At 40.6% G+C, this 12,022-nt stretch overlaps 1 protein-coding gene across 2 annotated transcripts in view; it reads left to right on the top strand.

Annotated features, from left to right (window-relative positions):
• The window catches only part of Lrp2 (LDL receptor related protein 2), a 192,046-nt gene that overhangs the window by 141,749 nt on the left and 38,275 nt on the right, over window positions 1–12,022 (top strand). For both annotated transcript variants that reach the window (XM_047547019.1, XM_047547018.1), the window contains exons 50-56: window positions 1,131–1,647; window positions 4,501–4,653; window positions 5,174–5,344; window positions 6,966–7,189; window positions 8,748–8,925; window positions 9,921–10,117; window positions 11,431–11,676. In XM_047547019.1, coding sequence (XP_047402975.1) covers window positions 1,131–1,647; window positions 4,501–4,653; window positions 5,174–5,344; window positions 6,966–7,189; window positions 8,748–8,925; window positions 9,921–10,117; window positions 11,431–11,676 — 1,686 coding nt within the window. The remainder of the gene's footprint in view (window positions 1–1,130; window positions 1,648–4,500; window positions 4,654–5,173; window positions 5,345–6,965; window positions 7,190–8,747; window positions 8,926–9,920; window positions 10,118–11,430; window positions 11,677–12,022) is intronic.

Genomic DNA, 12,022 nt, shown 5'->3' with positions numbered 1-12,022 from the left:
AATGTCTACTACATATGATATTAAAAAATGCAAAAACTATCATTTGCTCTAATACAAGAAAAACTGCCATTAGTTTCTACCAAAGTTTCAAAAACCATTGAATAAATAAAAATAACATGTAGTACTTATATTAGATATTTATACTAAAAGTCTTAGGGAATTTTCTTTTATTTAGTCCTAATTCAGATAGATTCCCATTAAGTTTTAATTATTTCGCTGTGCCTAAATGATAGAAACCAAATTCTCAATTGCACCTAATTCAAATGTAAAAATTTTAGTTTGTTCTCATCAGGTCTCTTCCTAAGCTACTAAACATCCACTTTTATAACCAGAACGAGTCTGATTGATCATGTAAAAACCCTCTTTCTTTTGCAGATAATAAAATGGTAGCCTATAGATATGAAATGAATTGCTTAGTGTTACCTGGTGAACTAGCAGCAGCACTAGGCCTTTTTTTTTTTTGGTAGGACATGAAGTAATTTTAAGTCTGTGGCCCCTGGCTGAATAGAGAATTAATAAGCACACATTCTTCTACCTTTGCAGTTGGATTCTGGGTGAGCTTGGCCATGTGTCACAGGACCAGCCAAGGCACACCTAGTGCCTTGGTGCTCCTAGTGTCGAGCTCATGCCGTCCTGTGAAAGGTGAAAGTGGATATCTCTTTGCTGCTCTGTCTTCAGTGGTGGCGTTTTAGTAGCTTGAGATTGGCCAGGGTGTGCTTATCCTATCACTGAAGTAGAAGATGCTACAAATCAGCCTTTTCCCCACTAAGGATCTGTTTTGCCTACACACTAGGCAGGCCCTTATTGTCTTTTGCTCTCCTTTCTCCTCTTTCCTGCCATTTTATTTTCAAAACTATTGTTTAATAAGAGGTTGGCAAGCACAGGACTAGAAGTCAGCTACTCTTATTAGCAGTATTGCGTGTTAAAACCGCTGTTGAAGGTTTAAGTGGGAGAGAAAGTTGAAAAAATATTGACTTTTGAATATCCCCATTGAAAACTACCATTGACAGTCTTCTGGCATGATTCATTAAGAATTGATATTGTCTGGTAGAAATGTTGACTTTGGACTATGATAGTCCATTACTGATATTTTTGATATCAAAATAATAATAACTGTCTTTTACTTACAGGCATTAATGAGTGCCAGGACCCTTCAATCAGTGGCTGTGACCACAACTGCACAGATACCCTCACCAGTTTCTATTGCTCTTGTCATCCTGGCTACAAGCTTATGTCTGACAAACGCACTTGTGTTGATGTTGATGAATGTAAGGAGACTCCGTATGTCTGCAGTCAGAAGTGTGAGAATGTGATAGGCTCCTACATCTGCAAGTGTGCCCCAGGCTACATCCGGGAGCCAGATGGGAAGACCTGCCGGCAGAACAGTAACATTGAGCCCTACCTCATTTTTAGCAATCGTTACTATTTGAGAAATTTAACGACAGATGGCTATTCTTACTCACTCATTTTGCAAGGACTGGGCAATGTTGTGGCGCTGGATTTTGACAGAGTCGAAAAGAGATTGTACTGGATTGATAGAGAGAGGAGAGTCATTGAGAGGATGTTTCTGAACAAGACAAACAGGGAAACAATCATAAGCCACAGACTACCAGCTGCAGAAAGTCTGGCTGTCGATTGGGTTGCCAGGTGAGGAAACACTGATGAACTTTTTAAAAGTTAAAAATCACAAGGAAAACACGGATTGTGTTTTAGCTGGATAGGGAATTGATCTTTTCCACTTGGGGTAATATGGATGCATTTAATTCTTCCGCATGTTTTTTTTTTTTTTTCTGCTTTGTATTTAATACTTAAATGGGACACCATAGAACCTAAAGTCTAGTGATTATAAGAATTTCTGGTATTATTTTTACGGAGAAGGATATCACAAGAGAGGAAAGAATCCCGCTATCCTTAGGCCTTCAGTTAACTGGAGATGATATTAAGGACAGATCTTCGCATTCATTGGGGCATTCATTCATTTGAAGATGCTGACTGAGTCCCTCCTCCCTGCCAGGTGTGATGGCAGGTACTGGGGACCTGGAGGTGAACAGGCAGGCACAGCCCCTTCTGTCCTGGAGTGCACAGACTGGCTTACAATGCTAGTTATTCCCAAACCCAGGCTGGTCATGAGGCAGAGGATGGCTAATCTGAAATGCTTTTCTTTTGGGATAGTTCTTCCACAGACTGAGGGTCTTCAAAGTAGGCTGATGCTGTTATAATTAAAACTTTACCTGATCAGGCTCACTGCTTAACATCTCTATTGCATATCAAATCTGTCAGACACTTGGCAGCAGAAGCCAGTTGACATTGTGGTTAATAGGCATGAAGCTGTAGGCACTAATGTAAATATTGGAGTTGCAGTCAGCCCAGACCTCTAGGTAGCTTCTTGCCTTGTGACCATCTTCAGGGTAAAGGTCCTAAAACCAGAGGGAGAGTTAGCTGCCTAGTTCTCCCTAAGCAGCTGGTTTGCCATATGCACTCCTAAGTTCTTGGTGAATGATGAATGAAACATTGATGGCATGAATAAGAATATGGCTCTACTCCACATCCAAAAGCACAGTGATCAGTGATTTATAGGAACAGAACTAACCATGGTCCTGTTCCTGTCCTCATCATTTGCTGCATTGCAGGGGAAAATAATACTTTAATTCAAAGATACTATCATTTCTCTCCCCAAAACTGGTAGATTGATATTTTCCCCTGGGTTTCAGCTCCTATTCTCTCTACTGTGACATGTTCTTTACCAGAAGGGAGAATTATGTATATGTGAGGTAGTGAGGAAGATGGAGCAAGAAAGTCTGAGTGAGGCTGGGGAAAAATGGCCTAGGCCTAAGAAATCTTCTCAGAAGTCCAGGGTGCTAAATACTCTTTAAAATATGAAAGCTAGAACTCAGTCACATCTTCATTGGTAGGAGATATTTCTAAGATAGAAACTACATTGAAATTAGAAACATTTTTCCCCAACATTAATACAAAAGTCCACTGCCAATATGAGATTGTTTAATGTCCAAAACTTTTAAGCTTGACCTACTGATTTTTAAAAGACACCTCCATGCACTTTGGAAGATAGTGTTGACTCTCAGTCCTCTTAATATTTCCAGTTGTGCAGATGGAGAAGGTCTATATGTTCTTTCCAAGAGTTTGATCATAGGATCACTCTTCAACTGTGGAACGAAGAGAAATCAGTGGAAATGCTGGAAACTCAACAGAGTAGAAGTGCCCTGTGGTGGAGTGTAGCCAATCGACAGGCTACTTCCTGCTCTGCTACCTACAAATTATGCAGCATTGGGTCCTCTACAGTCTCTTCAAGAAAATGGGAATAATAATAGCACCTCCTTCCAGGGTTGCTGTGATCTTAAATAATACAATGTCTTAAAAATTCCTTAGTCTAGGGCCTAGCATTTAGTAAGTGTTCAGTATGTAGCTACCATTATTATTGTTATTCTTGGCCTCTACAATGATGGAATCCAGGATTATGGATTGTGGTCATCTCACTCATTGGGACTTATTTAAGCAACTTAATTGGCAGGGCATGTCCATTTATTCATTCTCATTTCCTTCTCATCAGGCTTGAAAGGATGGATGCTACTATCCTAACAATGAAAAGTTCTGACTTCTAGCGTGGTTGGATCAGGGTTTACATCATGTAAAGGGGCCCTTAAGCCTTTTAGAAGGAAACAATTCTCTGTCCAGTTGGTATGAGTGTCAGATCCTAAACGATTCTCCCATTCTAGGGTTACTGATCCTTTGGATATCCTATGGATATTTTAAGACTCTGGTAAAAACCACAGACCCTTGATGGACAACACTTAAACACTTGTGCTTACATAGTTTACATCAGTTTTGGATGGTTTTCCAACCCCTAAAGTCCAGGCTTCCATGATTAAGAACACCTGCTCTACAGAAGATAAATAGGTTTTATTGAACAGCAATACACTTAGGCCTGAAATATACATGGGGTAGAAGTTTCTAATAGATTCTAATACATTTCTAAGGCTTCTTAAGTTTGATTGAGCAAAATACATCATAGGGTAAGAAACTCATTTTGCCAGGCTAGTCTGGCTGGGCCATGGTGAATGAGTCATATCAAGGATGTCAGAATTCAGAGTTCCTTTTGCATACTAGACAAGCCTGTTTCCTTGATTCCACCTTTCAAACTATAGTTCATAGCACTCACTTCTGCTTCCCTACCCTCTAAGCCTTGCTACTGCCTGAGAAGGATGCCTTCTGCCAGCTGAAGAAGGTCAAACCAGACTCCTGCTGTGAGGTGTGGCCTCAGAATTCCCTATGTGATATCACCTGGAAGTGGAAGCTATAGCAGACACTGGCATCTTCCATTGCCTCACTGCAGCAAAGTCAACTCCTGCCCCCGCCCACTTTCCTTTGACTGCGGAAATGTGCCTTCTAATAGCGGCCTGTGTGATTCTCAAGAAGCTTGAACAGGAAGTTGGGTGGCTAACCCAAGTGACTCTATCAGTAACTCCTACTTCTCTATTTCAGAAAGCTCTACTGGGTGGATACCCACCTGGATTCCCTCTTCGTCTCTGACCTAGAAGGTCAATACCGCCGCACTCTGGCCCAGCACTGTGTGGATGCCAACAACACCTTCTGCTTTGATAATCCCAGAGGAATTGTCCTTCACCCTCAATATGGGTATTGTCTCCCTGTAATCTCGGGCTCTTCTTTCATGCCCTTATTCTGCCTCTGTTACCAAAAGGGCTGTTCACGTGGCTCTCTCAAGGCCAGTGTCTTGCTGGGATTTACCTTCTGCTTTTCCTGCCTGGTAAATGGTTTAGTATAATGGTAGAAGCTTGGCTTGTTCAAATGCTCCTCATCTGCTGTTCTGTTGTCTTTGCCATGGCTCACCTTTTAACTTTTTTCAAGTTACACATTTTGGCTGCATGCAAAGAGTATTGTGGTAAAAGAAACGCTTCTTTCCTGGACTCTCCATATCAAAACCACTGAAGTTCACAATTAATCATATTCTTCCTTGAGCATTTCCTGTACCTCATCCCCTTTTACCTCTTCTAGATTATTTTCTGTTAGCTCTCTTTCATTTCTAAGAGGCTCTGTGGGATATAAACTCCTTTTCTCTAAAGGGAGAAAAGCTATGTCATTTGGCTACTGACTTCCTTCAGCTTCCAGGACTGACCCTCTGTGTTTGCTCCCACAGGCACATCTACTGGACAGACTGGACTTACCAGGCATACATTGGGAGAGTAGGCATGGATGGAGCCAATAAGTCCGTGATTATCTCTACCAAGTTAGAGTGGCCCAATGCCATCACCATTGATTACACCAACGATCTCCTGTACTGGGCAGATGCTCACCTGGGTTACATTGAGTACGTAATAGAAAAGAATGAAACAATTGGGTCACTGTTTAGTGCAGACTCCAGGGCTTGTACTTCCGGAGTATTTGTCCTATGCATCTTTCCACTGGCCTGTGTATTAGAAATCACTTGAGTCCGCTTCTGTGAAACTTCTCTAGGTAGTTCACTGAGTCCTAGGGAATGGTGCAGTAAAAAGAGTGAACTTTGAAATCATACAATCAGGGTTTATAACCTGGTACTTTCACTTTTTTTTTCTATCTAGAAAATAAGGCTAGTAATCGCTCACCTCAATACCTAACACCCACCTTGATTTCCTTTTCTCTTTACTTTGTTCTCTCCTCCCAATTATATGTTTGATTTCATGGCTTCCATCTAGTCCTTGAAAAAAGTAAGAGAACAAAAGTGTTGGAAAGACTTTCCTTAAAATACTTTGGTGCATTTATTGATAAGTTAAAAGAAATATTTTGCGTAGTAGCAGGATCTGTTATCATTTATTCAATATGATAATGCATTGAAATCTTTCTGACACTAGGATAATTTTTAAAATTGTGTGAAGTATTATAATAGTCAATGAAAATTCTTATTTTAAAAAGTATAACATACATTATTAACCAGCTAGGACCTGTTTATTTTGGGGCATGGCTATTTATGGCCCTGATTGGAACATAGTAATGTCTTTAGGTACAGCCTGTTGCATTCAAAAACTTAGAAGTGCTATTAATTAAGTATAGCTATGTCAAAGGCCCTTGGAAGTTCTGTCACCTGGCAGCTGTATTCTGGTCATTTGTCTGCATTCTTATCAACACAGGCCAAGCAGGTCTTCGGGTTTTCCTGTGGCTTCTGGGGAAAGAGTTTTAGCACTGCATGGCTAACATGATTATATTTTTTAGTTGGTAGCTTATTCTAGTTCTTGTTTGATTTTAGGAGCTGTTCCAAAATGTCAAACTATTAAAATATCAGTATTTTAGAAATGACTTTTGGCATAGACTCATCTTAATGACTGAGACATTGGAACTAAGATGACTTGGAAATTTGGCTGTGACTGTGGATGATCTGTGTTACCTCAAAATGAGAGACTCGCTTCTGAAGGTTTATTCATGCCCCATGGCATGATTAGTACTAAATGTTCTGCAGGCCCATGAGGCACATTCTTGGGGTTATACTGAGACCCTGTCTCCTACAACAGCTTCACTACTAGAATGTTCTCAAGAGGGTGGGGTTCCAGCTTTATATTGCCATTTCTGGTTTCTTCCAATGATTTCTTTCAATGACTTTAGGAAACGAGAAAGATATCTACCCCAGAAAATCCAAAGGATGCTTAATGGAAAACGTCAGCATAAGAGGTGACCAACCTCCCAAGCCATGCCAGCTGCAGCTACAGGACAGCAGCTGGGGTTAGGAGTCAGTGCTTGTTTCAACTCTGTGGCTATTCCTATTTTTGAAGCATAGCTTTTCTAACTTTCCCATCTTCTGGTCAGTTGAAATAAATCCTTTAAGTTTAGCTTCAGTTTGCATTAAAGAGCAGCAGGGTAGTTTATTAAGTGGTTTGGTTTGTTCGCTCCTTCATCTTGAGAGGCATTTGAGGAGGGGGTTATCTTCCTCACTGAGGGAGTGTTTCTTCCCACTGCCCCAGGTACTCGGATTTGGAGGGCCGCCACCGGCACACGGTGTATGACGGGACGCTGCCTCACCCCTTTGCTATTACCCTTTTTGAAGACACTATTTACTGGACAGACTGGAATACAAGGACAGTTGAAAAGGGAAACAAATACGATGGATCAGCTAGGATGGTGCTGGTGAACACCACACACAGACCCTTCGACATCCACGTGTACCATCCATACCGGCAGCCGATCGGTGAGTGGGTGATGCAGGAGTTTGACTGAAGATTATGTAGTGTCATGATTCCTTCTTGAGGCACAAATTTCATGATTTACAAATATCATGATTTACTCGTATTTCCTTCAAAAATATGCTGAATATTGGGAGTATGCAGATACCTTTATAATTTATTCTCTAACCCTGGAAAGGCTACTTTTGAATATTGAGGGGTTTTTTGTTTTTTGTTTTTGTGGTGCTGGGGATTGAACCAAGGGCCTCACACTTGCCAGGCAGGTGTTGTACCACTGAGCTTCATCTCCAGCTTCAGGAAGGATGCTAATAACTTCTTCTTCTTTTAACCTTTACTTTTTTATTTTTGATAGACTTCATTTTTAAAATTTATTTATTTATTTCAGAATGGCTATTATCAAAAACACAACCAATAACTTCTTTATCATAAAACTTTTCCTATTCTTAAAGAATAATTTGGGGGTTTTCATTTCTTTTTGATAATATTTAATAGTTGTTATGTTGCCATAGTTACTTCTTCTAGTTTGATAGGAGGACTGAAGTATTTTAAAGTGAGTTAAAAATATTGTGACCTTTCAACCCTAAATACTTAAGAAAGCACCTTTGTACAATAAGGGCATTTTCTTCTCTAACTATAATATGATTATCATACCTAAGAATTTCACAATCATCCCTTAATACCAAGATCAACTTACTTTAGAGGAGATGTTTAAAAGAAAATCATAATTATTATAAACACTTATTAAATGTCTATTTGCATGACATTGTATTATATAACAAATAAATGTTATTCCTATCTTGTAGAAGGTAATAATGGCAAGAACATCCCACGTTAGTGTCTCCTAAGTTCGAGAATCTGCTTTTCTTTATTGGTGAACATGTATTCCTCTTCATGCAGTGAAAACCATGTGGTGATTTAGAGATAGTCTAGGAAAGGGCTGGAGGATGCCGGATGGACAGGCTGGCTTTTCTGGGTCTGCTTTGTTGTGATGATGTCTTGCTGACACAGATGACAAACTTGGAAGTAAGGAAAAATGAGAAGGAACAAAATAAAAGCATTCAGGTATTTCTTTCTGGAAGTTGATATTCTTCATATTATTTTATTAGAAGTGCAGGTCAGTCTTCACTTCCAACAGATGACCCAGAAACCTAGTGTGGACACTGCTCGGTGTATCCACCCATGTCATTCATGGTCAGATTTTGGCTGCCTGTGTCTTTAGGAAAAGGGAGGCATCTGCTGCACATTAAAACTCTTACTCAGGTTCTGGCACATGAACATAAGCTCCCCAAGGACTTTTAGAAACATGTCTTTTTAGCCAACATCAGCGAGCATCCCTCACTTCTGGTAGCACGTAAATGCATTTTCTCAAAGTGCAGAGTTGATGCTTATATAACTCCACCATCTGTTCTATTTATGAACTTTGGGAAAAGGATAAAACTAGGAAAATGATTTTTCTTAACTCTCTAAGAGGTGATGAGTTCAATGTCAAGGTGGTAACCAGCTAATCTGTACTAGACACTCTCTCTAAGCAAATGAACATTTATTTTCTTCCTTTTTCCCTAGTGAACAATCCCTGTGGTACCAACAATGGTGGCTGCTCCCATCTCTGCCTCATCAAAGCAGGAGGAGGAGGATTCACCTGCCAGTGTCCAGATGACTTCCAGACCCTTCAGCTGAGTGACAGAACCATCTGCCTACCCACGTGCTCCAGCACCCAGTTCCTGTGTGCTAATGGTGAAAAGTAAGGCGTCCTCTGCCCACCACCTGTGCGTTCCTCAGACACATGTTGAACTAGGAGACTCTAGGGGATGTGAGTTTTCCAGTGAACCAAGGTTTTAGCTAATTACTTTGGTTTATGAGGTACATACCAAGACTTTCAGTCTTCAACTTCAGATAGTTCCTCCCATGAACAGAATGAGTTTGCTAACCAAAATGATAATACTTATGTAGATAAGTTTTTGTACAGAGGAAGGAACCTATTTCTTAATTCTAATAAATTATCCTGAGTGTTAGGGCCAGAGTATACCTAACTGTCTAAGTAAAATAGCATAGCCTTTGAGAGGGACAGAAGTTCACTGTTTTCGCCACACCAATACTGTGCTTCCTCCTTAGTTACCTATGTCCGTAGATCCAGGATTACAGTTTAAGTCCATTTTGATCATTTGTGTTTGGTGTGAGACATGGCTGTAGATTATTTCCATAACAATGGCCTCAAACCATTGATAATTATGGAGACTGAGTCGGAGAGTGGGGTAGAGAGAGATGTTAATGCAAATCATAGTATCTAAGATGCAACGGCAGACTAGATAAAATATCTGAGACTACACATCTAGTGTACTCTTCATGTCATGGGCACTTAGCAGTTGTTGGGCCCTCCAGCTTACCAGCCAATTCCCGAATGTCTTATATCACCTTGGCTGGCAATCTCAATCACCACTTCCAGAACCACAGCTCAAAACACACACTTTATTGTTCATTGTGGGAGGAATTGAATGATCATTTCCAAAGCATATTTTCAGGGTACTCAGGTCTTAACAAACCTATTCTATCTCTTTGAGTTACCTTTTTTTCTGAAAATAAACCATAGTAACTGAGATTTAATGGATCCTCTTGGGAGCCATGAGAGAACATGCATGTCATTGCTTGGGATTCAGGGTTGATTTCTTCTCTCCAGACAACTGTGGTTCACGGCCACCCCTGTGCTTTTCTAGTAAAGTGCCGTGTTTTCTTGTGCAGGTGCATTCCCATTTGGTGGAAATGTGATGGACAGAAAGACTGCTCTGATGGCTCTGACGAACCTGCCCTGTGCCCGCATCGCTACTGCCGGCTCGGACAGTTCCAGTGCAAGGATGGCAACTGCACCAGCCCCCAGTCCTTGTGCAACGCTCACCAGGATTGCTCGGATGGGTCTGACGAAGACAATGCTCTTTGTGGTGTGCTCCATTGCTTTATGCCTCTTTTTCCCACTCTATATTTGGTTGTGTACTATCCTGATTCTGTAGAGGTTTCCTGATGCAATAGATAAAAACTAGTTCAAAGTCTTAGGAGGAAGGTCAGGGCCCACCCTAGGTCTATTTTTACTGGGTTTTAAAAATAAAACTTCTAAGATCTTTAAAGGGCAAATGTTTGAGGTGGATAGTAATTTTCTTTTTTTATTATTATTTTTATTTAGCTTTTAATTTTTTACAGACTGCATTTTGATTCATTGTACACAAATGGGGTACATCATTTCGTTTCTATGGTTGTAGTGATGTAGATTCATACCATTCATGTAATCATACATGTACATAGGGTACTGATGTCTGTCTCATTTCACCATTTTTCATACCCCCCTCCCTCTCATTTTCTTCTACATAATCTAAAGTTCCCCCATTATTCTCTCATTCTCCACCCCTACCCCCATTATATATCATCCTCCACTTATCAGGGAAAACATTTGGCCTTTGGTTTTGCCCACTCCTTGTTTAATACCCAAAGGACCTAAAATCAGCAAACTACAGTAACACAGCCACATCAATGTTTATAGCAGCTCAGCTCACAATAGCTAGATTGTGGAACCAACCTAGATGCCCTTCAACAGATGAATGGATAAAGAAACTCTGGTATATATATATACACAATGGAATACTATTCAGCCATAAAGAAGAATAATATTATAGCATTTGCAAATAAATGGATGGAATTGGAGAATATCATGCTAAGTGAAATAAGCCAAGCCCAAAAAACCAAAGACCGAATGTTTTCCCTGATAAGTAATTTTCTATATTGGTGTTTCTTTACCATGTGCTGGTGCCCTCCTTGAGAGCAATTTTTTACTCTTATTTTAAACAAGAACTCTCAATTGTAATATTTATTTCCAATTTCACTTAAAAATGCACAACAAAACAAAACAAATCCCCCAACCCAATACTGCAAAATAAGAACAACACATCAGCATTAGTAATACACAGGAAACTTGAAGACCATTATTCATAGGGGAACAGAGATAGGAGAGATTAGCAGGTCAGGTGATTCGGTCCATGTCTCTCAATTCTGTATACAAGAAAAAGATATTTAAGAACTGGGAAGACAATAATAGACAAGGGACAACTACCCCTAACATAGTAGTACTGGTTGATATAGGCATGTTAGGATACAAGTCCTATGAAAAGAAATTATGATTGAGTTCTCTAAGATCTATTAGAGTAAATTAGGAGCTTTCTTTCTTGATGCCATCTAAGCTGATAACCAAATGTCCCCCTTGCAGAGAACCACCGGTGTGAGTCCAATGAATGGCAGTGTGCCAACAAGCGTTGCATCCCAGAGGCCTGGCAGTGTGACACAATAAAGGACTGCCAGGACAACTCAGACGAAGACAGTTCTCACTGTGCCAGCAGGACCTGCAGGCCAGGCCAATTTAGGTGTGACAACGGCCGCTGTATCCCTCAGACCTGGAAGTGTGATGTCGATAATGACTGTGGAGACTATTCCGATGAGCCCATCCATGAATGTAGTATGTTTCTTGGGGAAAACTCCCTGCATGACCAGCACAGGAAGAACCTTTCTGTGCATTGAGAGGGGACATGGAACCCCCTCACTCAGCCCTGTGGGAGGCTCCCTCTGGGTCTCCCCTGCAAACTCTGGCACTGGGAGGTGAAGTCTAGTCGAATGTCTTTCAGTTTGCTCCAGAAAACCGTAAGACATTCTGTTCCTGAAGTTGCTGCTGCATGCAATGAAGTTCCTCTTCATGCAATGAATGTCTCGCCATCCAGAATATAGTAACGAGGGCTTACCTTTTATATATCTAGCACTTCTCACTTGAGACACATGAGACAGGGAAGGTTAGGGTTAACCAGGCC

This window comes from Sciurus carolinensis, chromosome 3 (genome assembly GCF_902686445.1).
Source record: "Sciurus carolinensis chromosome 3, mSciCar1.2, whole genome shotgun sequence".
Lineage (NCBI taxonomy): Eukaryota > Metazoa > Chordata > Mammalia > Rodentia > Sciuridae > Sciurus > Sciurus carolinensis.
This window is presented reverse-complemented; position numbering and strand designations above follow the sequence as displayed.